Source organism: Grammomys surdaster, unplaced genomic scaffold (assembly GCF_004785775.1).
Source record: "Grammomys surdaster isolate TR1022 unplaced genomic scaffold, NIH_TR_1.0 126133, whole genome shotgun sequence".
NCBI classification, from domain to species: domain Eukaryota; kingdom Metazoa; phylum Chordata; class Mammalia; order Rodentia; family Muridae; genus Grammomys; species Grammomys surdaster.
Genome location: NW_021620941.1, coordinates 7,671,259 through 7,698,110, shown reverse-complemented (window position 1 = coordinate 7,698,110; position 26,852 = coordinate 7,671,259). Strand labels below are relative to the sequence as shown.

The 26,852-nt window shown below is 42.3% G+C and overlaps 1 protein-coding gene across 1 annotated transcript; it reads right to left on the bottom strand.

Moving 5' to 3' along the window:
* Positions 1-9,184: 9,184 nt before the first annotated feature.
* Obp2b (odorant binding protein 2B) lies at positions 9,185-12,325 on the bottom strand. Its single transcript, XM_028757134.1, is given in 6 exon segments — positions 9,185-9,207; positions 9,631-9,657; positions 9,858-9,959; positions 10,563-10,672; positions 12,152-12,196; positions 12,198-12,325. Coding segments are annotated over 6 exon segments (435 nt in total).
* Between the last annotated feature and the right edge of the window lie 14,527 nt (positions 12,326-26,852).

The following is a 26,852-nucleotide window of genomic DNA, read 5'->3' as shown; positions in this document are numbered from 1 at the left end:
TCTGTAAGGCTTTTCTACACTCCTGTGTTAGAGCCCTGCCAGACTTAGGGTCAGAATCTCCTTTGAGAATGTCAAACAAAGGTTTCAACTCTCCTGTCATAAGTTTCAAATATGGTCGTAGCCAATTAATGTCTCCCAACAGTTTTTGAAAATCATGAAGTGTCTTAAGGGAATCAGTCCTCAAGGTGGCCTTACTGTTAATAATACGTGGACCATTAATCTGAAATCCTAAATAAGTATATGGATCTTGTAATTGTACCTTTTCTGGTGCTATTTGTAACCCTGCAGTCTGTAAAGCTGTTTTAAGATCATCAAAGCACTGGAGTACCTGTTTTCCATCTTTTCCTGCTATTAAAATATCATCCATGAAATGAATTATGTAGATTTGCTTCCACATGGTTCTAACACCCTCTATGGCAGAATCCACAAACTTTTGGCACAAGGTAGGACTGTTAGCCATACCCTGAGGCAAGACCTTCCATTGATATCTTTTCATAGGTTCTTTAAAGTTTATAGCGGGAACACTAAAAGCAAAGCGCTTTCTATCATTAGGATGCAAGGGGATAGTAAAGAGAAAGTCTTTTAAATCTATAACTATTTTATAATAGCCTAAAGGTATGGCCACTGGTGTGGGCAGCCAAGGTTGTAAGGCTCCCATCAGAATCATGGTTGCATTAACAGCCCTCAAGTCTTGCAACAATCTCCACTTTCCTGACCTTTTCCTAATAACAAATATTGGGGTATTCCAGGGAGAGTTACTGTCTTCTAAATGTCCTGCCTGTAATTGCTCCTGCACTAGCAATTGAGCAGCTTGTAACTTTTCGGTGCTTAGGGACCACTGATCCACCCAGACAGGTGAGTCCCCCTTCCAGGTATGGGATTGGCACAATGCCCTAGGGGTGCAGCTGAATCAATAGCCCCCATCAAAAATACCCCAAGCCTCTTCTTCCAGAATTATCATGGATCTCAATAGGATGAATAATCTCATCTTCACTTTTCCCTAATCCTTTTCCTGTGGAAAATCCAAAGTTTATCATTTGACCCATGATTACTTCATTAGGGCTGCACATAATCAATCCCAACTGGGATAATAGATCTCTGCCCCAGAGATTAATGGGAAGGCCCGGGATGACATAGGGTTGTATATTGCCTGTATTTCCTTCTTTTTCTTTCCATGTCAGCACCTTAGAGCTTTGCTGTGGATTTTGGCTTTGGCCAATACCCCTTAAATTGGTTAAAGTTGGGATCAGAGACCAGGTGGCGGGCCAATCACTTTGTTTGATGATTGTCACATCAGCTCCTGTGTCAACCAAGCCTCAGAATGCCTTCCCATCTAGCAATATTGTCATCATATGTTTTTGTTTAACTATAGGCTGTACCCAGTATGCATCAGAGGAACCAAAGCCTTGATACCCTCTCTTAGGACTCTTATATTTGTGATTAGTAGGAATCAATGGAAGTAACAATAGTTGAGCTATCCTCCTTCCTGTAGGAATAGTGACTATATTCTGTATTGCCTTGGCCATTACCTTAATCTCACCTTGATAATCATTGTCTATAACTCCAGGAAAAAATTGTAGTCCTTGTATAGTAGCACTGCTTCTTCCGACTATCAGGCCAAACACATTTGGATAGAGTGGTCCAAACACTCCAGTGGGTAAGACCTGAGGTCCCATTTCTGGGGTTAATACTGTGTGGGTGGCAGAACTGAGGTCCAGTCCTGCACTTCCTGGTGTTGCTCGACTAAGTTCTGAAAGGGGTTGTTGTTTGTTGGTATGAAACTGACTGCCCCATAAGCCTGTTTTGGCTTGTATTGGTTCGGGGCCTGGGGCTGGCCCCTGTTCCCGTTTCCCTGATTATAGGAAAGGGTGTTTCCTTGTGCATCTGTCTTGGACCTACATTCACTAGCCCAATGCCTTCTACGTTTGCAACGTGGGCATAGCCCAGGCTGTTTTCTGGGCTGTCTCTGGGTTAACTCATTTTCTGCTTTGCAATATTTTGCAAAGTGTCCAGGCTTGCCACATTTAAAACAGGCCTTTTTGCCTCTACTTGCCAAAAAGTCTCTTACTGATTGTCCTTGCATGGCGGCTGCCATAGCTAAGCCCTGTTGGTAGGAAGGCCCTATGTCAGAACAGAGTCTGATATACCCAGTAAGATCTGTCTTTTTCCTATAGGGTCTAATGGCTCCTTGGCAGGCAGAATTGGCATTTTAATATGCAAGTTGTTTCATATAATCTATACCTGCCTCTACATTACCAAAAATCCTCCCTGCTGTTGTCATTAATCGATGAACAAAATCAGAAAATCGTTCGTCAGGCCCTTGTCTAACTGAGGTCAAAGATGCACCAGGGTCTCCCTTTACTGGGAGTTTGCGCCAAGCCTTCATGGCCGCATTTTGAATTTGAGCGAATAAGCCTGGGTCATATTGCATCTGGTTATCTCTAGAAGCAAATTGCCCTTCTCCTACTAAGGCATCAAAGGACCAACCATTACCTGCTTGAATGTTTCTCCTAGCTGTCTCTTTACAATTCTCATGATACTCTGATGTCCAAATAAGATGGTCACCACCACTAAGAACTGCTCTCACTAGAGTATCCCAATCACCAGGAGTCAGCCACTCCTCTGCAACAGATTCTAAGATTGCAAGAGTAAAGGGAGCAGTGGCACCGCATTGTGACACTGAATTTTTTAATTCTTTAATAATCTGAAAGTTAAACCCTGTGTGATGTCTCCATGCAACTCCTTGAGCATCTCTAGTCTCTGATACAGGGAAAACCTTAACCTCTCCCTCCTCTGGTTGATCTGTGGCTGAACTAAAACCAGAGGACAGAGGCTGCCTTTGGACTCCAGGTTGAGGAACTGGAGGACCTGAGGAATTTTCCTTGCCCTCTCGAGACCTCTTCCCTGTCTTTAGTTTTTGTATCTGATTAATTAAGTCCTGATACTCTTCCTCTAACTCTATTTGTTGTTTAAGGAGAGAAATTTGTTGTTTAAGAAAAGAAATTTTGTCCTGCAACTCCTTTCTGTGATCTTCAACCACCATCTCCATAGCAGGAGTGTCTGGAGGTGAAGGAGCACATGGAGGGGGCCTTCGGGAAGAAGGCCATTCAGGATCAAAATATTTGGCTGCCTCTTCCTCTAGGTCAGCACAATCTGGCTCTGACAAATTGATTACTTCAACCTTTGGTCCTATTTTGGATTCTATGTGTTTCTTTTTCTTTTGGGCATGAAAGGCAACATTTAAACAGCGAAACAAAAGCAGACAATTGATACACGTAAACAGCAAGCAACAGAACAAAACCAGAGAGTTGAGTTCAGGCTGACTTATTTCTTGCCCCATTATTACTATGACTTACTGGTCTCCACACGGCAGTTTCCTGTGGCAATCACCTCTGTTTCACCTCTGAATTTTCAGTCGATCCTTCTTCCTGTAACGTCCCTCACTGGGTCTCTGGTTCTTGCTGCCGCACATCTGGGTGCCACTTTGTAACGGCCGTTTCTTTTGTAACGGCCGTCAGGTTCTGCTACTTTGTAAAGGCTGGCTGGTTCTGCTGCTCCGGTCCAGGTCAGGGTCTAGCAAGAGAGAGAGTGGGGAAGGAGGAAGGGGGAAAAAGGGGCGAGAGACGCAAAAGATAAATACAAGACAGAGTCCGGTGGAGTCTCTTCAAGTCTCTTCTTTATTCTCCTCTCTTCTTCTATATTCTCCTCACTCCTTCAGTCTCCTGACACCTCCTACCTTCTACCTTCTACCTCTCTCAATAGAAAGGAAATCCTGGGTATTTATACCCTTTACCACGTGACTTGCCCTCGTGGACAAGCTGAACTGAAGCCACTATGTCACATGCCTTGTAGCCATGGATAGAAGGAGCACCTTGCAGCTGGGGGCACTAAACAGTGTAACAAGATGTTTATCAGAGTGTGCTGAGCTATTGCAGGCTGTTGAAACAAGTTTCTTGTGAGGGTATATGGCTTGAGATGGCTGTAAAGATGATAGCCGCTTTCAGCTAGGAGTCGGCTCCCAACAGAGGTTGGTGTTGATTTTTTGTGTCTCAAAGCAGCTGACTATGACCCTCAATATCCTACGAAGCCCATGAGACATTTAACCCTCTCCTCCCCAAAAAGACACCATTTCTAATGATAATGGGAGGATCAGGTCAATCTTTTCCCCTCTGGTTAATGCCCGCTCATTTATCAATAAGAATTGCAAATGTCTGCTTTCTCAGACCAGTCTCTTTTAAATTTGTTAGAAAGGAGGAGATACTGAGAGCCAAGACTTTCTTCTTCCTGAGAGAAAAGGTCAGTTAAGTAGATAGCCTGAGTTAAAGAATACTTTATTGCCTTCTTCCTGAGAACAAATGTCAGTTAAATAGATTGTCTGAGTTAAGGAAGACCTTATTGGCCTTCCTGCTTGGGAGAGAAAATTAGCAACTTGAGCCTAACAAATGTTTTATTGCCCTCTTGCTCCTGAGAAAGTGGTTTGGGCTAAGGAATGCATGCAAAGAACTTAACAATTACTGGATGGCCCTGGACCCTGACCCTCCTCCATGCTTGTCTTTATAAGGTGACTCGAACAATAAAGTTCAAGCACTTGATCAGACATTCAGACTTGTGCTTCTTCTTTGTGTCTCTTGTCCCATCTTTCACCTCTCCTTCCCTAAGGTCTTGTTGAACCCCCGTTGGGGCAGAAAAGGAACTATGACAGAGTGCCTTCTTATAGATTCCAAGTTGCAATGCAGTAACCAAAGCATGTGGTATTGGCAGCAAATAGAAACCTAGACCAAAAAAAAAAAAAAGAATAGAGAATGTAAGGATGGAGCTACACCTTGGGACCATCTGGTTTTTTTAAATCATGTCAAAAAGTTATATATGAGAAAGAAAATCTCTTCAACAGATGCTGATGGAGACCTGAAAGTCAGGTCCAAGAATGGACTTGGGTCTCTACCTCACCCTGTCAAACAACAATGTAAAAGGAATCAAAGATCTTAATGTAGGAGATGAAACTCTGAGAATGTTATAGAAACTGAAGTGCAGATACTTCAAGGGTAGAATGTCTGGAAATAAGTACAGTAGCTCAGGAAATAAAGCCAAGAGGTGACAAATGGGATTGCATTAAATAAAAAACCTTTCTTAAAGCAGGTACATGTGAGTGAAAAATGGCTTACAGAATGAGATACCCTCTGGCATCTAGATCATCCAATAAGTAAATGGGAGACTGAAATGAACAGCACTTTGATGCTGAAGCACAAATGGGTAATAATGTAAAAGAGTGTACATCATTATTCACAATCAAGGAAATAAACATTGAGATCCCACCTTGTCCTAGTCAAAAGGCAGATGATTAAGAAAATAAGTATTGTTGGGACTTAGGTAAAATGTTAAGGCCTAGGTAAAATGTTAAGGCCTAGATAACAGTTTTCTGGGTAGCCTATTATATGGAAACTTTCTAATATATTTCTGCCGTAACTAGAAAACTTTCTAATGCCAAGACTAATTATATATTCTGTTATTTTCTCTTCCTGTAGAAATGAATCACAAAATAAGTCACTAGAACTGTTTTGTATAGTTGCCCACAATAAGCTTAGACCCAAACCACCCAAAGTACTTCCTGCACCTAGATATAAGCATTTATGTTATAGGCTGCCCCTGAGGTCAATCCCAATATAAAAGTGACACTTGCACCAATATAAGAAACTATTTGGAATAAGTATGCCATTTTGAGTAATGGTCAAGTAAAGTTTAAATTTCCAAGACCACCCTGGAAACTGACGTCCTACTTGGCAGAAAGAGACATGTGTGTGGGTTACTGACATCCTGATTAGCAAATTAAGACATAAATGTTAGACAAGTCCCATATTGATAGAAAAGTTAGGACATGAATTTAGACATGGCAAGTGTCCTGACACAATTGAATATACCAACCAATGGGAGCAGGATAAGTGTACAACAAAGACGTATTGCCAATTAAATTCTCCTATCCCTAAATCCTGAATGGTGAATTAACTTGGCACGGATATTTGTGGGATATGGAGCTTAAAAACTCTGTAGAATCTTAGCTCAGGATCATGGTTCAGTTCCTGAATCTGGATGATCCTCCAACTGGTTGACTCTTTTAGTCACAGAGGATGCTGAGTATGCTAATGCAGGAGAATTATCACCTGCTGTCCTACGATAGTATGGACAACTTGCCCTTCACTACCAACAGGTGAGGCAACATTTTTCGGGTGGTGCTGCAGTGGCAATGCTGTGATGGATACAACCAAAGACTTTCCAATTGAATGAAAGCACTTCACAGGAGGTAACTCTTATTCAGTTTAGTAGAAAGAACAAAACTGTGTAACCATTGAGGTCAAAACTTCAATGGTGTGCTTATTGCTCTTGTTTTGTTATAATACAATTATTTTCTGGCAAAAGTGTTTTCTAAACTTGAGTATTCATGCTCTGTACAGCTTCAGTCACAAAGGAAACCTTTTTTTTTTCTAAAAGTTGGTACTGGTTACTGCAAGTATTTGCATCGATGACCAAATTACTGAAAATACGTAACTGTTACAATATATGAAAGAAAATATGTCTTTTATTTTACCTCCTGCTAAGGTTCAGTGATTTTCAGAGAAGACTGAGCAGAAAGAGTATGAGAGCCATAGGAAAGGGTTGAGTGCTGTGTACCTATAGCTTTCAGATTGAAATATTCCACTATGGAGAGAATTGCAGGAGGTCCACAAAACTCACAACAACAAAAAATCTTCATGATTCATGATTCACTACAATTATATATGCAATAAACAATGCAAGGAAAGAGAAGACCCTTTAGTGAAGCTTCCTGGGTTTGGTGGAGGGAGTTCAAGCTACTTAGCTTTCATGAAGCACCACCAGTGGCCAAGTATCTTTTGATGATGCAGCCTCCTGCATCATGCACACTCCTCAAACTAGCCTCTCATATTGTCCTAATAAATTCAGTGATCCAGCCAGATAAACTTGGGTGAAATAGATTCCTTGTTTATTGTCATTTTCCAGTCTGGAATGAATAGACATTCACATTATCTCCAGGATAAGTCATACTGTCCTGTCCAGCAGGACATTAAACAGGGGTCCAGGGAGGTCACCTGAAAGAGAGCAGAGAGGGGGGAAGCAGGCAAAGATGCAAGAAATGATGACTTGTCTACAATCTGATCAGATCACCATTTTCACTTTTTCACACACAGGTTATATACACAAAAATGCAGGATGTGGGGAAGGGGATGGCACAGGAATGTAGGTGTTCAGGGGGAGTACAGATATCCTCCAGAACAGAGTATCAGATGGGTGAAGGTTCAGGAGACAGATCACTATGACTCTGCCTATGATTCACTTGTCTTTATCTAAGTTGGTACTATCCACCAAGGTTACCTATCTACAAGGTCTATGACTAGACAGGCTTGGCAGCCTTCCACCAAAGCTGCTTGTTTACAGTAACTTCTAGCCATCTGTTTCAGTGTTTTTCCACAGAGACCCAAGATTTGGTGCTAGCAGGCATGTATGTCAGGCCTATTGCTGATTTTAGGCCTTCAGTGTATAAGCAGGGCTGCCCCTGACATACAACATTGCACAGGTCCCAGGAGATAGTCTAGATGACACTATCTAGGTCAAATTTGGGGAAGATCTGCCTATGAATGACACCACAAAGAAATACTTGTACAGAAACTGTACAGGTAACACAGACTAAAATGTATAAAACATGGAATGTAAACATGCATTGAAACAAAAATCCAATGAAATCTCAACAGTTTTAGATCAATTCTAAGATTTGAGTAGTTTATTTTGAGACAGGGTCTCAAAATATCATGGAAACTATCCTAGCTGGAAAATATCCTAGCTATCCTGGAAACTGCCATATAGACTAGACTTGTCTCAACCTCAAAGAGATCATCCTGCTTCATCACTCTACTAGTCTCAAACACTAACTTTTGAAAGCATGATATCTAATTGAATGCAATAAAATCTATTTTGCATATAAGAATTTTCACCCTACGCATTGATACTGTGAAACTCAATTCTTATTCCAAGTGCAGCAAAATACTTCCACTTCATTTTTATATTTTTACAAGGAGGTCATCAACACTTCCATAATATTCTTGGATCTCATACAACAGAGACACACACATATTATATTTTTATTTATTCTACCTATCCCTTTTCTGCAAAGTGTCCCTGATGCTTCAGGCTCCTCTGGGTACCTAAATGGTTGGCTCCCTTTCCAGATTACCAGATCCAGCAGATAGAGGCAAGGAAAGGACAACAGGCAAGGGAAGGAGTTGGGCTGAAGGGTTACTACTAATGCTTACCTGAGAGTCACTACAATTTCTCAGGGAAAATTGATGTTGCACAACTATCCTCCAGGAATCCATGTTCCACTTAGATAGGCACTCTCTTGGTCTATATTGATCCTTCAAAGTACTCCATTACTGCTCTCCTACCATGTCCCCAGGGCAGTGTCGACTAAAACCTTGAATCCTGACCAACCACAGAAAAGCCAGGGTGATTAAAATTACTCAGAAAGCTGCATCAAGTTCTGGCAATCTTCCTCAATTCACCCTTGCGACTGCTTCTAGGTTATTCCTTCCCAAGATTTCATGAATTTACTCAATGCAACGATATCTCTGTAGGAACTTGCAGATATTTGCAAACCCAAGGCCATCATCCAGTCTTGCCCAACCTAGTGGCTACCTAAATTCTCCTAGCCCAGTGTCAGACATCTTAGGAAGCTACTTGGCATTGGCCACATATCACTTGAACTTCCAAGATATCCCATAGCTCTACAGGACTTCTGGGTACCAAGTTACTGGGTGCCTGGTATCCAATATCTGGGTGTCTAATTCCAATATCTCCTTAACCTTTTAAACTGAGAAGGCCTGCCACATACAAGCAGAACTCAGAATTGCTAAATGCTTTATTGGATGCAGATGGGGCTGGGGACAAAAGTTAAACAATAGAGAAGGAGGACTGGAATTCCAATGGGTAGTACTAATCAAGGAAGGAGTGAGACTCAGGGGGTCCAGAATGAAGATCCAGATTATGCATGTATTAAAATCACAATAATGGGCCTGCTGGTAAAGGAAGACACATTCGGGGTATGCAATTCAGTGGAATATGGTCCAGAAGAAAGAGTAACTCAGTGAGGTCAAGGCCATGTCCTAGTGGCAAAGATGGCTCAACATTTGTGGTCCTGGTGGGCTGTGACAGAGAGAGGCATACAACTGAGAGACCCCTCCCCTTACCATGAGAATAGGAGTTAGGTGCATATTAAAAATGTTCTTTTCATCAAGCTTCTGGGAGGTCCATCCTAAGAATATATGGGCCACAGAACTATCCTGACTTTCTTTACTTTGTAGATCTCTAATCATGTTTGGTTGGTATGGAATTAGACTAAGTGGTGAGACCATGGTACAGGAAGGACTCTGGGAAAAGAAAAGACAGATTTTCTAAGTATCCAGGAAATTATGCTTGAGAACATCTCCTGGAGTGATCACTGCTTCCTAGCTAGGCAGGTTCCCCTCAGAGTAGGAGAATGTTAGCATGGTCAAAACCAGATAGAAACATCAACCCTGGAATTGAGGAAGCCCAATTCTCTTAGTGTTCCTTCACAGTGTCACTTACCACTGTCATATATGGGGACACAACATTCTGTAAAAGCAAGAAAAAAATCAAATATAAGAGGGAGTCCAGGATGAAGACCCAGATTATACATGCAGCTTGGATGGTCTCATGATTAAGATCACAAGAAAGGGCCTGCTGGTAAAGTAAGACTTATGGTTATACAAAAGTCCTTATATCATGGAAAATAAGGAGACATGGGCAAGGGGCAGAGCAGAGCATCCTCTTACCCCTCTGCTCAGGCACAATAATGTTTTCTTGAAGAAGTCCTTTGTATTGTATGAATTCCTTGAATTCTTCCAAGGCCTCCAGGTTTTCTTCTGGATACTTTCCTATGAGCAGAAGCCAGACAAGTAGATGTAGGTCTTACTACACAGCCCTACTGGAAGCCACTGACACAAAGACAAAAAAGACTGCCTAGAACTAGAGCCTTCAAACTGGAGCATATGGGAACAGACAAGAAAATTTAGAGCAAACATGAAGGTGCAAAATGGGTAATAGTGGGATAGCTTGTCCACAGGAAATGGGTATTAACTGACACATAGGGCTGCAGTATGACTAAAAATACAGATGCCATCCTAACAGCAGAGTAACATCATACTCTAACCAGGGAAGAAGCCTTTGTTTCAAGGTCACTAGTCTACCTCCTGTCCCTAGAGAACATTGACAATAAAAGGTCTCTATTAGTTCACCACCTTTCATCTGCCTGAAATGAAACCTGAGATAGCAGGAAGTGACATGTAATAAGTGACTGGGAAGGATTTCTGTCCTATTGTTTAGTGCTCAAGGCCATATCTGCTCAAATTCCTGAAAGTTCTGTATAGATCTTTGCTTTTCGCTTCAGAGCATTCACACTGACCACTTAGAACATTTATGCTATGCATTCAAATAGCTAAAGAGCATGGGCAGGAGCTATGTTCTCTGATGTTCTTCACCTATGAGATGTCCTTCTTGGAATATTTTCTTAAATGGAACTCTTTCCATGTAAATGATGTAGTGGTCCTTCACTGGCAGCTCATAGATGTAGAAGAGGTTATGACCAAAAATGACAGATTAAAAAGAAGTAGATCTGTAGTGTCCTTTTCAAAGACAATCTAAAACAACACTAAAGAACAGTCTAGAAAGTTTCAATAACAGAGGCAGGCTGATTTCTGAGTTCGAGGCCAGCCTGGTCTACAGAGTGAGTTCCAGGACAGCCTGGGCTATACAGAGAAACCCTGTCTCAAAAAAACAAAAAAAAAACTAAGAAAAAAAGAAAAGAGGGCCAGGACCATCCAAAGTTGCTCTGTCTGTCTTGTTAAAAGCCGGGCGGTGGTAGCTCATGCCTTTAATCCCAGCACTTGGGAGGCAGAGGCAGGTGGATTTCTGAGTTCGAGAGTTCGAGGCTAGCCTGGTCTACAGAGTGAGTTCCAGGACAGCCAGGGCTACACAGAGAAACCCTGTCTAAAAAAAAAAAAGTTTCAACAATGACCCATGAGCACCCAGCCAGCTAGCTCCAGGCCTTACTGTGACCTTATCACAAGACAGAGGTTTCTCTCCTGGAAAGGTGTCATTCCCAGCTATGGAGTCAGGACCATGGGTGTCAGGGAAGATGGATGCTGTGCCTGACTGGCAACTTAGCATCTACCCTGCTTCCTAAATCCTAAGCTTCATTCTCCCTATTATACAGTAGCTAATACTGTCTAGAGGCCTCTTCTGTGAACTAGCCTGTGATTTCTGAAATTACCTGGGAATTAACTGGTTAGACATTTCTGAAAAGTAAGTAGGGCAAGGGTGCTCCAACCCAGAAACTTGCTTTGCAAAAGCTAGTCACATGCAGCCAGGATGACAATGTTGGTTAAAAACATAAACTATAATCTCATGGGAGATGTTTGCCTAACCATGACAGTGGATATGATATTGATTATATTAATTTATTATGGAAGTTTATTATATTAGTTTATCATGTTAATTGTGGACAAGAACATTGTGTAGGCAGTAGTTCCTTATTGTGCAAGATGGTGAAAGCCATCTGAACACTACCATGAATTCATTCATTGCTCTCTGCTGACTATAGGCATAATATGAGCAGATGCTTTATGTTCAGGCTGCCTGAAATGCCCCACTCTTATTGACTGAACCTTTAACTGTGAGCTAAAGTAAACCCTTTCTCTCTTAAGCAGTGTTGTTTAGAGTGGTTTATCACAGCAACAGGAGAAACTGAGACAGGGACTCACAGGTACTGTATTAACCAGGCTCTTTTGTTCTCTGAATACAAAGTAGTGTCTTAATACACTATCCCTCAGACCTGTAAAACAGGAAACCAACCTATAGCCTCTTTCAGAACACATATCTATTCTTCACTGATGTTACCTGGTTCCTTATCCTTAGCACAATATCTTCTGAAATCCCATATTAACCCCACCTAAGTTTTAGGATTCTAAGACTGTAGCCCTTCTGAGGATGGGGTTTTTCTTTGATCAATATACAAAATGCAGGTAGAGAAGAGGAGAAAAAGATGAAAAGACACATGGAGGACATTCACATGAAAGTGTTCCTGAACTCTAAGGTTCCTTCTTCTGGGCATGAGTCTATGAGGGAATTAGACCACAGTTTGTCCCTCTGTTGGTCTCATTTGACTCACTGTGGTCTTTAGGAATCAGACACCTGGGAGCTGGAGAAGACAGAGTCCTGAGCCCACATTTGTCCAACCCCACATCTCACCAGATTACCCATATGTGTGCTGCCTGAACACATATCTCTGGGCCCAAGATGCTCCCCCTGAGTTGGTGAGGTTCCACTCTCTGACTACATGCTCCTTACAATTAGACTAGAACTGAATTTGGTGGCCCAGCAGGCATGGAAGTTGACTATTTCAAAGGCTGAAAACAGTTGGGATTCTAGGAACCAAGACATAAATGTCCTGTCAAGTGGGACTTTCTGGTTCTAAGTATCACTGCTCAAGGACTTGTCCCTGCTCCAAATCTGCAACTAGGAGGCCCTGTGTTACCCCTCCAAAACTCCCCATCCCATCCCTCCTCTCCCCCTCCCCTATGGCTCTCTATGAGGATGATCCTCCACTCACTCATCCTCTCCTGCCTCACCACTCTAGCATCCCCCTACACTGGGGCATCAGACCTCCACAGGGCCAAAGGCCTCCACTCCCATTGATGTGGGATAAGGTTATCTTCTGCTGCATATGTATCTGAAGACCTGGAGACCTCCACTTAGACTTTTTGGTTGGTGGTTTGGAGTTGATATTGTTCTTCCTATGGAATTGCAATCCCCTTCAGTTCCTCAGTCCTTTTCCTAGCTCTTCCATTGGGGTCCCTGGGCTCAGTCTGATGGTTGGCTATGAGTATTATTGGTCAGGTGCTGGCAGAACCTCTCAGAGAACAGCCATGCCAGGCTCCTGTCAGCAAGTGTTTGCATCAGGGTTTATCATGTTCAGTGTCTGAGGATGATATGGATCCCTAGATGGAGTGGTCTCTTATTCTAAGACCTTCTAGGCTCCTAGACACACTCAAGTTCACAGTCACCCAAATCACTGCATTCTGCACCCAGTACTGGCTGTGCTCTCTTATAGAGCACTTCTTACTCTTATATATCTAGCTCCTTCACCTCTACCCAAAATCCCCCTCCTTTGTTACATTCTCAGCTCCTAAGGAGTAGAGCTTTGAAACCTATGTGTCACAATATTATTCTGAAGCTGGAAAAGCTCTAGCTACAAGTCAGGGAGTCATGATTATGTGTTCACCAAATGATATGTCAGAGTTTTTCCACCTGTGTGACCTCAGGGATACCTGAGGGCCTGATAAAGGGACTGGTGGAGCACTAGCACACTCTGTACCATTGTGGCCCCTTCCACACCTTATAGCTAAGTTTACCCTCTCATTTTTTTTAACACTGACAAGCCACCAAGATGACCCAATGACTAGTTCCCTTTTGATAAAAAGGGGAAAGGGGGCACATGAAGGCCAAGGCCCTTTTGCATCCAGATTTCATGGATAAGATCTCATGCTTGCCCTCTCTATGACTCAGACCAGCTTCCTCACCAATGAGAATGTTGACTTATTCCTCCCAACTCTGCACTTCTTGGCCCTCAATGTTCTGCTCTAAGTCCCAGCTGGCCCAGGCTCTGGAGAAAGATGCAGATCCTACAATGGTATCTTTGTGCTTCTTTGAACTGAGGTTGAACAGCACCACATAATAAACAATATTAATAACCAGTCTCTAACAAGCCTTGGCACTTGGTGACATGCTAATATGATCTATTCTTTGACTCCAGCATGCAAGGTGCTACTGAGCAAGAAGTTTATCATCCTAAAAGCAGAAAGGGTGATGCCTGTGTTCTTTAAAATCAAAGAATAATGAGAAGATAGAGTCTTCTCATTTGGGGTGCTAAAGATTATTTTTGTTCTTCAGTTGGTTACAGTAAAATAGCATATACTTCAGCATGTGGATCACTGATGAAAACATTTATGACACTGGTGTATGTAATTCCATCTGTAAAAAAAAGCAATAGGAATTAATAGCCACAGATGCCTGATAAATCACAAATCTCGTATCTAGTATGATGAGAAGCCTCTGCACTCCTATCACCCTCCTGCCTTTCCCTGTGTCTCAGTGAACTTACTCCTGCAAACTATGCTCAGAGACCCAAAAAATAAAATGATGAGAGAATCCGTGGTGAGGAAGGACTTGCAGTCAGTCCCATATGACTGAGGCAGGGCACAATGTGGAGACCTCAGATGGTACATTTTCTCAGGGGTCAAAAGCACAGTTGGTTGGGGTGAATTCATAGTAGATAATATGAAGAAGTGGCAAGGTAGGAGAGAGGATGCACTGGCCACAGTGATGCATGGCCTAAGGCATTTCTCTGAGTGGGTCCATTTCATTCTGGAGATGATTCTTACAGAGTCTCTCAACTCCTTAGCTCCTTGGCTCACTAATTCTGGTCACATCCTTCACTGCCCTTGAATGTGAACCTCAACATGGTCATCTTTTAGGTGTTGCTAAGTCCTAGGTATCTCATTGCTATATGGCATTTATAGATAGGGAGGTCTTGATAGCTCAACCAACAGCACCAGGCCAGAAAGGATGTTGGCTAGGACTGAAGTGCATTTCAAATAATGGGAAGCAGTTCTGAGATGAATATCAGTAACTCCTGGAAGATGTCCTATGTAGTAGGAACAAGAGATTGTTTCCCTGTAGACTACATTATTTTGAGGCTATACATAGATCATTCTGGGTGCTCAATTCTAGAATAAAGAAAAATTTGAAGTATGAGTGCTCCGTACAAGAAGTGGAGAACCTTTGAAAATGCTGATGGCCAAACCTTTTGGTGCCCTGTTTATTTGAAGGCAAGGCCAGGCACACTGATTGTTGGCTTCCTGCCTTGGGTACTGCTTGCTGCTCCTCTGTGTTTCTAGGACACACCATGATGAGGCCCAGATGTGGCCTGTGTTAGAACAGTCAGTTAATAAAGGCAGTTACTAATAGGATATAAAGAGTCTGGTGTGGTGCTGCACACATTAATCCCATCATTTTGGAAGTAGAGACAAGAGGATGAGTGTACTGATGGCCTCAGATACAAACTGGGTTTTAGGCCACCATTAACTACATTAGATTCTGTCTCCAAACTTTTTTGAAAAAAATAAAGGAAAAAGTCTGTTGCTGTGTTCCTTCTTCACCACCCCCTCTCTTTGTCTCTGCCTCTATCTCTATCTCTGTCTCTCTCTGTCTCTCTCTCTGTCTCTCTCTCCCTGTCTCTCTGTGTGTGTGTGTGTGTGTGTGTGTGTGTGTGTGTGTGTGTGTGTGTGTGTTCCTTTCATTCTTCTCTGCCCACTTTCTCTCTCAGGCAGACAGAGTTTCCCATAGTGTTCATGTTCTGGGTAGCAAGCTTTTCATGTTCTTTACATTTTAATTTCTATTTTACTGGACTTTCTTTCATTTTATATGGAGATTTGGATGACAATAGCCATCATATTTTGGACACTTGGCCCTTAGTTTGTGACCCTATTTGTGTAGGCACAAGACGTGGGGCCTTGCTGATGGAAGTATGTCACTACCTGGCAGAATTTGTGATTTCAAAAGTCACATAGAATTTGAATTTGATAGCTATGCCTTCTGTTCTAATTTGAGACATGAGCACAAGCCCTTCCTGCCACCATAGTGGCCTGCTGCCATATCTCCCTGCCATGATAGCAAGAGTCCATCAGGACAAGTATCCCTTTGGAACTAGAGATCCCAAATACACCCTTCCTTCCCTAGGTTGCTTTGGTCTTGGTGTTTTTATGACAGAAGTAAAAAAGTAACCAAGATAGAACTTGGTACCAGAAGAAGGAAATTATTATAATAGAGCAGACACTGGAAATTTGGTCAGGAAAAGGTATTGGCTGCTCAGAGCTCAATGGTTCTTCTGTATGAAATTGGAAGGAAAAAAGGCTCAACAGGACCAAAAGCCTCCTGTCCTATTATGCCACTTATTCATTTCACTTTACATGTGAGGGGTTTTCCTGCATATATGACTGTGTAACATGTAAAGGAATGGTGCTAACAGACAACAAAAGAGGGCATAAGATGCCCTGGAAATAAAATTAGAAATGGGTTTGTATTAGCATGTAGGTCTGGGAATCAATCACCAGTCCTCTGCAAGAGCATTAAGTGTCCTTAACCACTGAGCCCTCTCCCCAGTCACCTGACTTTAAAGGTATGAAGAGATCATGGAGAGAACCTGAGTCTTGGCACTATGTGGCAGGGCTGGAAACTCTGAAAGAAGGCCAGAGGCCATTGGTGGGGGGGTGTAGTCACAGTTGCAATTGAGACCCCAGGACCTTGAAGACACCAGTACCATATGTAATCACTGACAAAAGAGCAGCAGGTGTGAGAAGAAGGCTGGCCTGAGCCTACAAAATAAGTTCTGTTAGAGGGCAGAGTCAGAGAAGAGGTGCTATCTGCCTAGGCCTTTAGAGCCCAGGGTCCAAGACATCAAGCACTTTTACACTGTTGAAGTTTGGATGTGCTTTGATTTAGATGCAAATATTTATCTTCTTTCAGAGCAAAAAGTATTTACCTATTGGGGGGGAGTGCTTGTTTATTTTTTTTTATAAGAGCCTACAGTTGAGAGACTTTGGACTTTGAAGGAAATATTGGGTTTTTAAAAAGAATTTGATTTTTTTCACAGTGTTGGAATTTTTGAAAACTATGGGACTCTATGTCATTTCAGTTTTATATTTTAGTATTAATGTCAACCTGTCTTCTTGGAAACAGATGAGAAAGGAACGTGATGTGTTTGTGCATCAAGTTGAAAAGTGGTCCATTCTGTTGATTTGTTTAACTGTCAGCTTGACACAAACCTAGACATCTCTGAGAAGAAGAAATTACAACTGAGGGTTTTCTCCATCAGACTGGCATATAGCCAAATCTGTAAAGCATGTTGTTAATTAACAAATGATATGGAGGAACAAAAATCACCGTTGGAAGCACCATCCCTTAGCAATTGGTCCTGGGTAGTATACTAAAGCAGGCTGGGCAAGTCATGAGAGCAATTCAGTGAGCAGCACTCCTCCCTACATGGTTTCTCTTCCATTCTCACCTCCATGGTGATGCCTTGAGTTCTTCCTTGGCTTTCTTCTATCATGGATTGTAAACTGTAAGTTGTAAGAAGAAATAAACCCTTTTCTCCACCAGTTTTGATTGGGTCAGTGTACTGGCTGGTTTTGTGTCAACTTGACACAAGCCAGAGTTATCCCAGAGAAAGGAGTCTCCCTTGAGGAAATGTCTCCATGAGATCCAGCTGTAAGGCATTTTCTCAGTTAGTTATCAAGGGGGAAGGGCCCCCTTGTAGGTTGTCCCATCCCTGAGCTGGTAGTATTGGGTTCTATAAGAAAGCAAGCTGAGCAAGCCAGGGGAGGCAAGTCAGTAAAAAAAAAAAATCCCTCCATGGCCTCTGTATCAGCACCTGCTTTTTGACCTGCTTGAGTTCCAGTCCTGTCTTCCTTTGATGATGAACAGCAGTGTGGAAACGTAAGCAGAACAAACCCTCACTTTCCTCCCCAACTTGTTTCTTGGTTGTGATGTTTGTGTAAGGATAGAAACCCTGACTAAGACAAATTGGTACCAGCACAGTGGGGTATTCCTGTGACAACCTGACCATGTTTTGGGGAAGATTATGGAAGGACTTTGAAACTTTGAGCTAGAAGAGCTATTGGGATGTTAAGAGCCCTGCGGGATGTTCTGTTGGACCTTAGAAGATAATGTTGAAAACAGTGCAGAAGATGGAGATCTGGCTTGTGAAATTTCAGAGGGAAGATTAAAGACTCTTATCAGGGCTTTTGCTAATTTGATTGTGAAGATTCTGTGGTTTTGGTTAGCTGGAGCTGAAGAATTAGCTGAGATTAACAAGATACTAGAACTACTAAAGTGAAACCTTTGCATTACTGGGACTATTGATGCTGGTTTGCTGGAGCTAAGAAATTAGTGGTGATTAAGGAGAGACCAGCATCATTGAGGTGGAATCTTCTGGGATGTGTTTTCTGAGAGTACAAAGAGACTGTGTTCCAGAAATAGCCAAGGTTGTACCTGGTGCTTTGGCTAGACTTGGTAATATGTAATAGTCACCCAGGTGGTACTGGTTTTAAAGGCATGAAGGGGTCATGAAGAGCAACTGAGGCCTAGCACTGTGAGAGGTCATGGAAGGCTATTGGTGAAGGTGCAGCCTCAGTTGCAATTGATGGCTCAGGACTGAAGGGGTCATGAAAAGGAGTTGAGGCTTGGCACCATGAAGAGAGTCTATGAAAAGGTATTGGTGATGCCTAGTTGCAGTGGAAGACAGCAGTGTTTTGAAGATGCCAGTACCATGAGATGATCACCAAGAACAGCAACAGCAGTGGATTTCAGGCAGCTGTAGCCTAGAAGAAAAGGTATGTGCTACTAAGGGCAAGGCTGGAGAAGTGACTCAAGCCCTTGGAGAAGCCCAGAAGATCATGAATGGATCCCAGACATTGGACAGTTGGAGTTTGGTTTTGATTTTGATTGTGACTGTGCCCTGATATTTTTTCCCTCTTGAAGGAAAAATTTTAGTGGAGCCCATAGTTAAGAGATTTTTGAATGTAAAAAGACTTTGAATTTTAAAAGAGATTGGATATTTTAAAAGGATTAAAATTTTAATATGTAAGAATTTGCAAGGACTGGGGAACTTTTAAAGTTATTTAGATCTTGGGGATGAATAAGAAAGTAAGAGTTGAGGTTTAATGCTGATGTGTTTGTGTGTCAAGTTGACAAGGGGTCAATTGTACTGGCTGATTTTGTGTCAACTTGACACAAGCTGGAATTATCACAGAGAGAGGAGCTTCTGTTGAGGAAATGCCTCTATAAGATCCATCTGTAAGGCATTTTATCAATTAGTTATCAAGGTGGGGGGTACTTGTGGGTGGTACCATCCCTGGGCTGGTAGTCTTGGGTTCTATAAGAAAGCAAGCTGAGCAAGCCAGGGGAAGCAAGTCAGTTAAAATAAAAATCCCTCCATGGCCTCTGTATCAGCTCCTGCTTCCTGACCTGCTTGAGTTCCAGTTCTGACTTCCTTTGGTGTTGGACATCAGTGTGGAAGTGTAAGCAGAATAAACCCTCCCTTTCCTCCCCAACTTGGTTCTTGGTCATGATGTTTGTGCAGGAATAGAAATCATAACTAAGACAGTCATGTTTATTTTTTTCAATGCAATGGATATCAATCACTGATCCTCATGATGAGCAAAGAACAGTGTAGTGATTTCCAACTGGATCAGTGAGGGTGTAAAAGGGAATCAAAGACATAGATGTATAGGAAGGAAAAAGAGACTCTGTGTATTGATGGTGTGATTGTCTCTGTGGAAGAACGCAATGAGACTAAAAATAAAACTGAAATTGACAAGTCACTTGGCCAAGAACCCAGGATGGAACAATTCTCCACTGTGCTGGAACCAGGCAAGTGTGAGAGATCCTCTACTGATCTCCTGTAACCATCTGTTAGTGGCTCTAGCTCTCCTTACACTTGTGTCATTAACTGTTCATTGTATTAACTGTCCCTCCTCAGTCTACTGTGTGTTCCATTCATGATTTCTTAATTATATATTATTACCGGTGCGGCACATGCCATTAGGAAGCCACAAATGGAACAACTTGGGGAACAACTAAGGGAACAAAGGATTGCGAGGTTCAATGGAAATGCTCAAGTTAGCTACACAAAGGGGACATTGAAATATAATTGAAGGAGGTGAAGGAAATGAACCAAAAAAGGATAATAGGATTGCAGAAGGGAGGGACATTCAGTAGAGACTAGAAGAGCCAAAAGGATCCTGACTGAGCCAGAAACAGACTGGAGGGAAGAGAAGAGAGAGGAAGATGCCATATGCCAGGTAGAGAAAGGATAGAAAAAATATCAATAAGCTGTGGGCCACTCTAAGGACTTTATATTTACTCTGAGTGAAATGAAGAGAGAAGAATGTATTTACACAGTGAGGATTTGACTTTAACTGTTTTATTTTACACTTATTTTCCCAAATTTTAATGTTAGCACACAGAGTAATGAGTGTAGTCATGGTATGTTTATTTATAGATGTGCATTGTATTATTCTAATTTGTACTCTTCTGACAATATTCTTCCATGTGTCCATTCCCCTACCCAGGAAAAGGTGAAGAGGTCATTAAATCTGAACCTGAGTCAAAAATGTTATATGAACTTCTGTCCAGGCTGCCTACAGTCTTCTGGGCCCATAATGCTACAGAATAGAGAGTGTCAACTGAAGAGGGGACTCTGAAGTGGAAACTTGAGGGTTCTTTGGAGAGTCAGTTGTGTTAGATTGTGTTTTGCTGGAGCAAACATGTGAGGGAAGTGTTTTGCTGAAATGAACACAGTTGAAAGAATTCATGAAGAAACAGGAGTACTATCAGCACTACACATGCTCTGTTTGAAATGTGCTGTGACATTTGATGTCCTGAGAGGGCCCTCTATGAATATCTGTGAGTGCCAAAATACTTCTGCTTTCTATAAGATTGTGCTCTCAGCTCTGATCATCTGCCTTCACCTGATTAATGAAAAACTGGAACCTATTAGATTGTCACACATGTGTCCAGAATAGGGACCAGATTTATTGAAAAAAGGCATGGAGGGAGTCTGGACACTGGGATCCGACTACTCTTGGCAAAAGGAGTTCTGCATTCAAGTGTAAAAGGTGGCAAGTGGCAGCTCCTGGTTTCCGAATCTGTTCTTCTGAGCTTGCTCTATACACTAGGGCTCTCAGATCACTCACAGAACTCTATTTGCAGAACCAGAAAGAGACAGCAATCTCTAAAGAATGCCTCTGTGGTCTTACATAGACATCCTGACAAGAAAGTCAGGGGAAAAGAAGAACAACTCACTCTCTACCATCACAAGACAGCCTAAAGATGTCTGCTCTGTTCAGGCCTATATTCACCACAAGTATCTAATACATCCTCAGAGATTGTGAGTTTCCAACCAGAGAATGATCTATAGGACACAGAGTGATAGTATGGAATTGAAATTCTTCATTACAAAGGCAGAAGGAAAATAAAGTCTTAAGAAATGAGTGGCTCTCACTACAAGCAGAAGAACAGGTTTTCTCTCGGATCTTCTAGGACCTGAGAAGACTCAGGCCAGGGATAGATTGGCCCCAGGTCAAACTTCCTGAAAAGAGACCAGCCAGGTAGGAGGAGTTGTGATGGAATTATGTTTGTATGTGTTTGGGACAAATGTCTCTTCAGAAAATGGATCTACAGTAGAACTAGAAGTCTCAGGTGGTTTGCTTGCAAAGGCTTCTGAGCAGTAGGATCTCATCCACACTATCCTGGGCAATAGAGGAGACATGGAGGATTACATATACAGTCACAAACTGAACACAGCCTACACCCTCTCCTGAAGAGATTTGCTTAGTTTAACACTTGGACAGCATAAGAAGCAAAAGGAATGGCTCTATCACTGACTGTTACCTTATTATCCATTACCTTATTATGTTCTAGACCCATACAACCAGTCCTACATCTTTAAACATACCCCTAAGTAGCACATTCCCTTCCCCAAATTTTTATATAGAGAATCCTGTTTGCCCTTGCAGACTTCAGAGTAAGCAATAATATTTGGTGCAGATGAAGAGCAGAAAAAAAAAAAAACAGGACCAAAACATAGAGGGTCTGGGTAGCACCTGGGACTTGTAGTATTGGTCATGATGTGAAAATAGGTCCAGAAAGCATTTCTTTCTATCAAGGTCTGCAAGCTCTGTGCTGTGACACCCCAATGAAAGTGTTTAAGTGACATGGCTGCAGAGACTCCACTGAGGGCAAAAGAGACAAAAAATTGGCATAAAATGTGGAAGGTGAGCAGCACTGTGGCACTAGTTTGCAGGGATTCTGGGATCAGAGGGGCAGAAGAACACCAAGAGAGGTATGAAGTGTACTCAGAGGTGTGGGGTTAATAATAGACAAGATGATCTCAGTGCTTGGTGACCATGAGAAGTAGAAGTCTTGTCTCCACCTGGCATTGGTGACCTTGGACCACAAACATTCCATATGTACCAAAGTTTCCAAAGCATGCCTATGAGAATAAGGACAGAGAGGAACAGCTGACCATGACACCTGGTTTTCCAGAGATGTGACTGATAATTTGTCTTTCCAGAAATACATACTTGCATATTTTTTACCTATTTTGTTTTCTCAATAAGCTTTAAGTTTTCTGAAGGAAAGGCAGAAAAAAATTTCCTCTATCCCCCAGCATTGTACAAATCTATAAATTGACTGTTCCTTCAGCTGTTTACCTCTCCTCTTTCTCTTAAATAGGTGCTCGGCTGTGACTTTAGACCCTTGGACATAACTGATCAGAGAGAAATATGTGATATACAATAGGATGTTCTATAGGAGTATGTGCTTCATATGTAATGACCCCTCATCTGCTACCAGGACAACACCATTGTCTCATGGTTAGACCAGCACTCCTAGGAGCAAGGAAGTCCTATGAGATGTCTGTTCTTAGAAAACAAAACACAGAGAAGAAAGCATGAGAGCTGGGAGAGTTGAGGCTAGATGTGGACATGAACATCAGGACTTGTCATGTGATTGCTGAGAAGAAGAAGGAACAAGAGTTTGCAGAGACTCTTGCATCCTCCTGAAGACCCCCAAGTGTGGCAGGAATTGTCCACAGGTGGAAATTAGAGTAAGTAAAATAGGAAGAATGAATCCACTCTGGATCCATTGCCTCACAATTTCATTGGCAATTCTCACAAACTCACATATTCATGAGGTATGTCATTATGTAGGATGTTGTAGTAGACTGGGATCAAATTCTATGTGATCAGGAAATAAATGCCTATGTAATGTCTTAACCCTGTGGAAACAAGTGAGTCATATGTTCACTGGATCCCTTTAGAAGTCTCCATGGGAAAGCAAAGATATATGTGTACACACTCACATTTCTGGTGGAAAAAAAGTTTATTTTGGGAGATCATCCAGATACTACTTGAACAAAACACGTTGATTGGTTTCCTGGAAAACAAGATAACAAAAATTATTCTCATTAGTGTACATTCCTGCTTTTCCTACCACACATAATATGCTGGAAAATTAGATCAGAACAGCCTTTCAACCAAATACATGTGGTTGTGGAAGCAGCTTCAAATTCAGCTGGTCATGACCTTGAATGCTTTCTGTGTGCTCCAAATCACACTAGAAGAAGAACGAAGCACACTGATACAGAAATGGTGAGTAGCGCAGACCCTTCTTCAGGATGTCCTTGTACATAGAACACACAAGGTCAGTTCAAGCATACCCTGTACACACATGCCCTGGACCACCAAATGTGTCTCCAAAATACCTCCCAAATGACAGGACCAGGCTTTATACTAGCATAGAAACCAGGGAAATCTTGAAGAGCATTAGCTGGTCTTTGAGCAGAAGTGACCACAGCATCTATACACTTATATTCAGCTCAGTGTCCCTGTGAGCATCATTTCTGTGGTTACAGAATACACCTGATGAGTTGCACAGACAACACAAAAGGATTCTATGTTTCAGTAGAGATCATAACTGCAATCAGGAAGCATGTGTGCTTAAGGATGAGTTTCCTGGAATAGACTCCTCCCTATCTTGTGGAGGCCCTGAACAATGGACTGAGGAGAGTCACCCAGAGAATGAGGCATAATGCAGAGAGGACAGTTCTCAGAGTGAACCACTCATGAGTGGAAGATGCCACCAAGCACCACAGACTATTGGATCATTGATGGCCACAGTTACCTTACTCATATGTCAAGTGAACCTGAAGTTCACTCCTTGTCTCCCCTAGCAATCAGTGATAATCCTCCAAGAACATTGACTCATCAATGTTCTCAGAAAACCAGTCAGTAATGTTTTTGCTACTACCTTGACACAGTGTCCTCAGGGACATGAGCACACGAGCTTCACACAACCTCAGTACCTGCCTCTCCTCGGTCCTGACTCCTAGGATCCACAAACCCTTGAGCTCATTGTCTCCTGCGCACAGGACTCTGGACAAAGATGAGATTTCAGATGGCTGGCTTTTCTGTCTTTGTGGAGGACAGGCAGGATGAAGATCAGTCATTTCATAAGGAAAGAACATGGTGGGATTTTGAGTTGCCTAGATCATGACCAACAGCTCCCCAGCTCACTGATTGTAGAAAGTACTTGGGGTCTCTGAATAGGCTATGCAGCCATGAGACAGCCCAATGAGCTGGAGTTGTACCTAGATGGATGGACACAATGTTGCCTTAGACCCAGAACTCATTTGGTAGAGATGTTCCTTGGCCTCTAGGGCAAACACATAAACAAATAGAAAAGACACAACCAGGCACCACTACTCATCAGTGACAGGGTATGGGAACATGGCTCAAAAATCTCAGGACCCTTACATCTTCTCAAGAAGACATAATAAAGTGCTAAACACAACCTCTTAGGAAGCCCTTACCTCCTGACCACCCTTCCCAGCAATGCTGAGCTCTTTGCAAAGAGCAGTGCTGCATCTGTACACATTCTCCTGCATGCAACTTTTGTTGGAATCAGAAATTGTTAAAGGACTCAATTCTGTGAATTGAAAATAAAGTTATTGAGTGCTAGAGAATGACAGAGGTAACACTTGTCACTGTGGCAGAGTAGTGAGTCAGATGACACTATAATTCATCCCTTTGTCTATGTGTGCTACACCACATGGTGAGACTAAATGGGGATAATAGATGTCATAGCACAGCACGAATCATGGGGAATGTTACAGAATCATACATATACATCTCATCAGTGACCTCAGACACTCACCAAGGTCATGACCCAAACCCCAGATCCTACTCTCAGCATTCTCAGAACTCACCTTGTCAGTGGTAGCAGGAAATGTCCCAACCCTGTAGACAGCAGCAGAAATCACTAAGCCTTTTCATCTATTGATGCTGCAAAGGGGAGAGTCAGGCCCACAGTCAACAGGAGGCTACATGGTAGTCCTAGTGCCTGTACATTCCGGGCCTCCTTGCAGCATGTATATCCTGCATGGGCTGACACTCAGCCTCACCTCCACAAAGGCCATGTGTAGGCTGTCTATAAATTTACATTTGAAAATCATGGACACATGGTGAAGATTTCTGTAGTTAGTCACCTGGTTTTGCTTTGAGGAAGCCTTGTTAGGAGAGAGAATGTTATCAATGTGGGAAACACTACCTGAAAATCAAGAACAGAAGGTTACAAGGTATCCTGAGTCCCAACCCTTTCCATGTCCAGATTATATTCCCACCAAAACCAACAAAAACATTTCCTCTTTCCTCCCAGAACTTCTAGCTCCACACAAGCCCACTGGTTCCTTTCCATACAACATTGGTGAATGCAAAAACATGCCCCACAATCATTCTTCTCAGATATCTCACCTCTTCCTTTTCCTTACCAGGCTGTCTTCTGTTTCCTGTCCTCCCAGCATTCTAAGGTGGACCTTACACATATTCCTGACTCTGTGTGTCCTCCTTGTAGCTCCCATCTCAAAATCAGCTTGGCTTCAAGAAAGCCTCCAAATTCTACTTCACCTTTTGTCAGAGATGCTCATTACTCTCAGTTCTGACTCCAAGAGTTGGAACTCATGACAGACTGAAACCTCTCAGGGGTTGTCCACCTCACTTGGTCCAGTGTCTATGTCACAGCACATTGTAAACCAACTACCTAAATTCTATGCACATGAGGACCTGTGTGTGTGCTGTGTACAAGTATAAGTGTACTTGTGTGCCTTTGTAGGTGACAGTGCACACATATATGTGTTTCTGAGAGTTCATGTGTGTCTATCTTTGAATTTTGTTTTTTCTACCTGTGTGTATGTAAGTGCTTTCTGTGTGCCTGGATTTCTCTCTCTGTATATATCTCAGTGTATATCTGTGCTTGGATCTGTACCTTAATGTGTCTGTGTGTGAATCTGTGATATTGGGAGAGCATATTTTGTATATGTGACTGTTTGTGAACGTGTGTGTGTGTGTGTGTGTGTGTGTGTGTGTGTGTGTGTGTCAACCTCTGTACATTCATGAGGCAGGGTGTGTGAGAATCCAAATATCTATGATGCTATGTCTATGTGTGTCATAGCTTCCTTGATGTTGTGAGAAGAATCTGATATGATTATGTTTAAACACTTGATCCTAGCTGGAATTACTGTGTTGAAAAAACTGAAACCTTCACCACTGTGGCCGCAGTGGAAGATGATGAATGCCAGAGGAATCCACCTCTAGGTCTGCCACAGAAATCTACTTTCTGATCCACCTGAGAGTGTCAATCTCCATTGCTTACAGACAGAGCTGATTCACTGTTGTCTACTCACATAATGGACCATATCCCCTGAAACATGATCCAGATTCAATAATTCTTCCAATGTGTTATGTTGTGTACTGTGTCACACTTCTAATGAAACTGACAGAAGAAATTGGTACTGATAAGTGGAGTCACTGCCCCAAAAAGCTTGAACATGTGAGTCTCAGGCCTTGGAATTGCTTTGATGGAAATTGGGAAGGAATTCCACATGCAGATGAAAAAGGTGCTACAAGAACTACATGTGGATCTCAAAAGTATTCCTCAGGGGATGCTGACTAGAAAGATCAGAGGGCAATGAGGATGTTATCAGTAACTCATGTTGAAACATGGTAAAGAATGTAGCTGGTACTGCTGTTGTTTGAGTGAGGATTAACTGAACAGTTGTCTGGTAGAGATTTCAAGTCAGCTCAAAGTTCATTTGT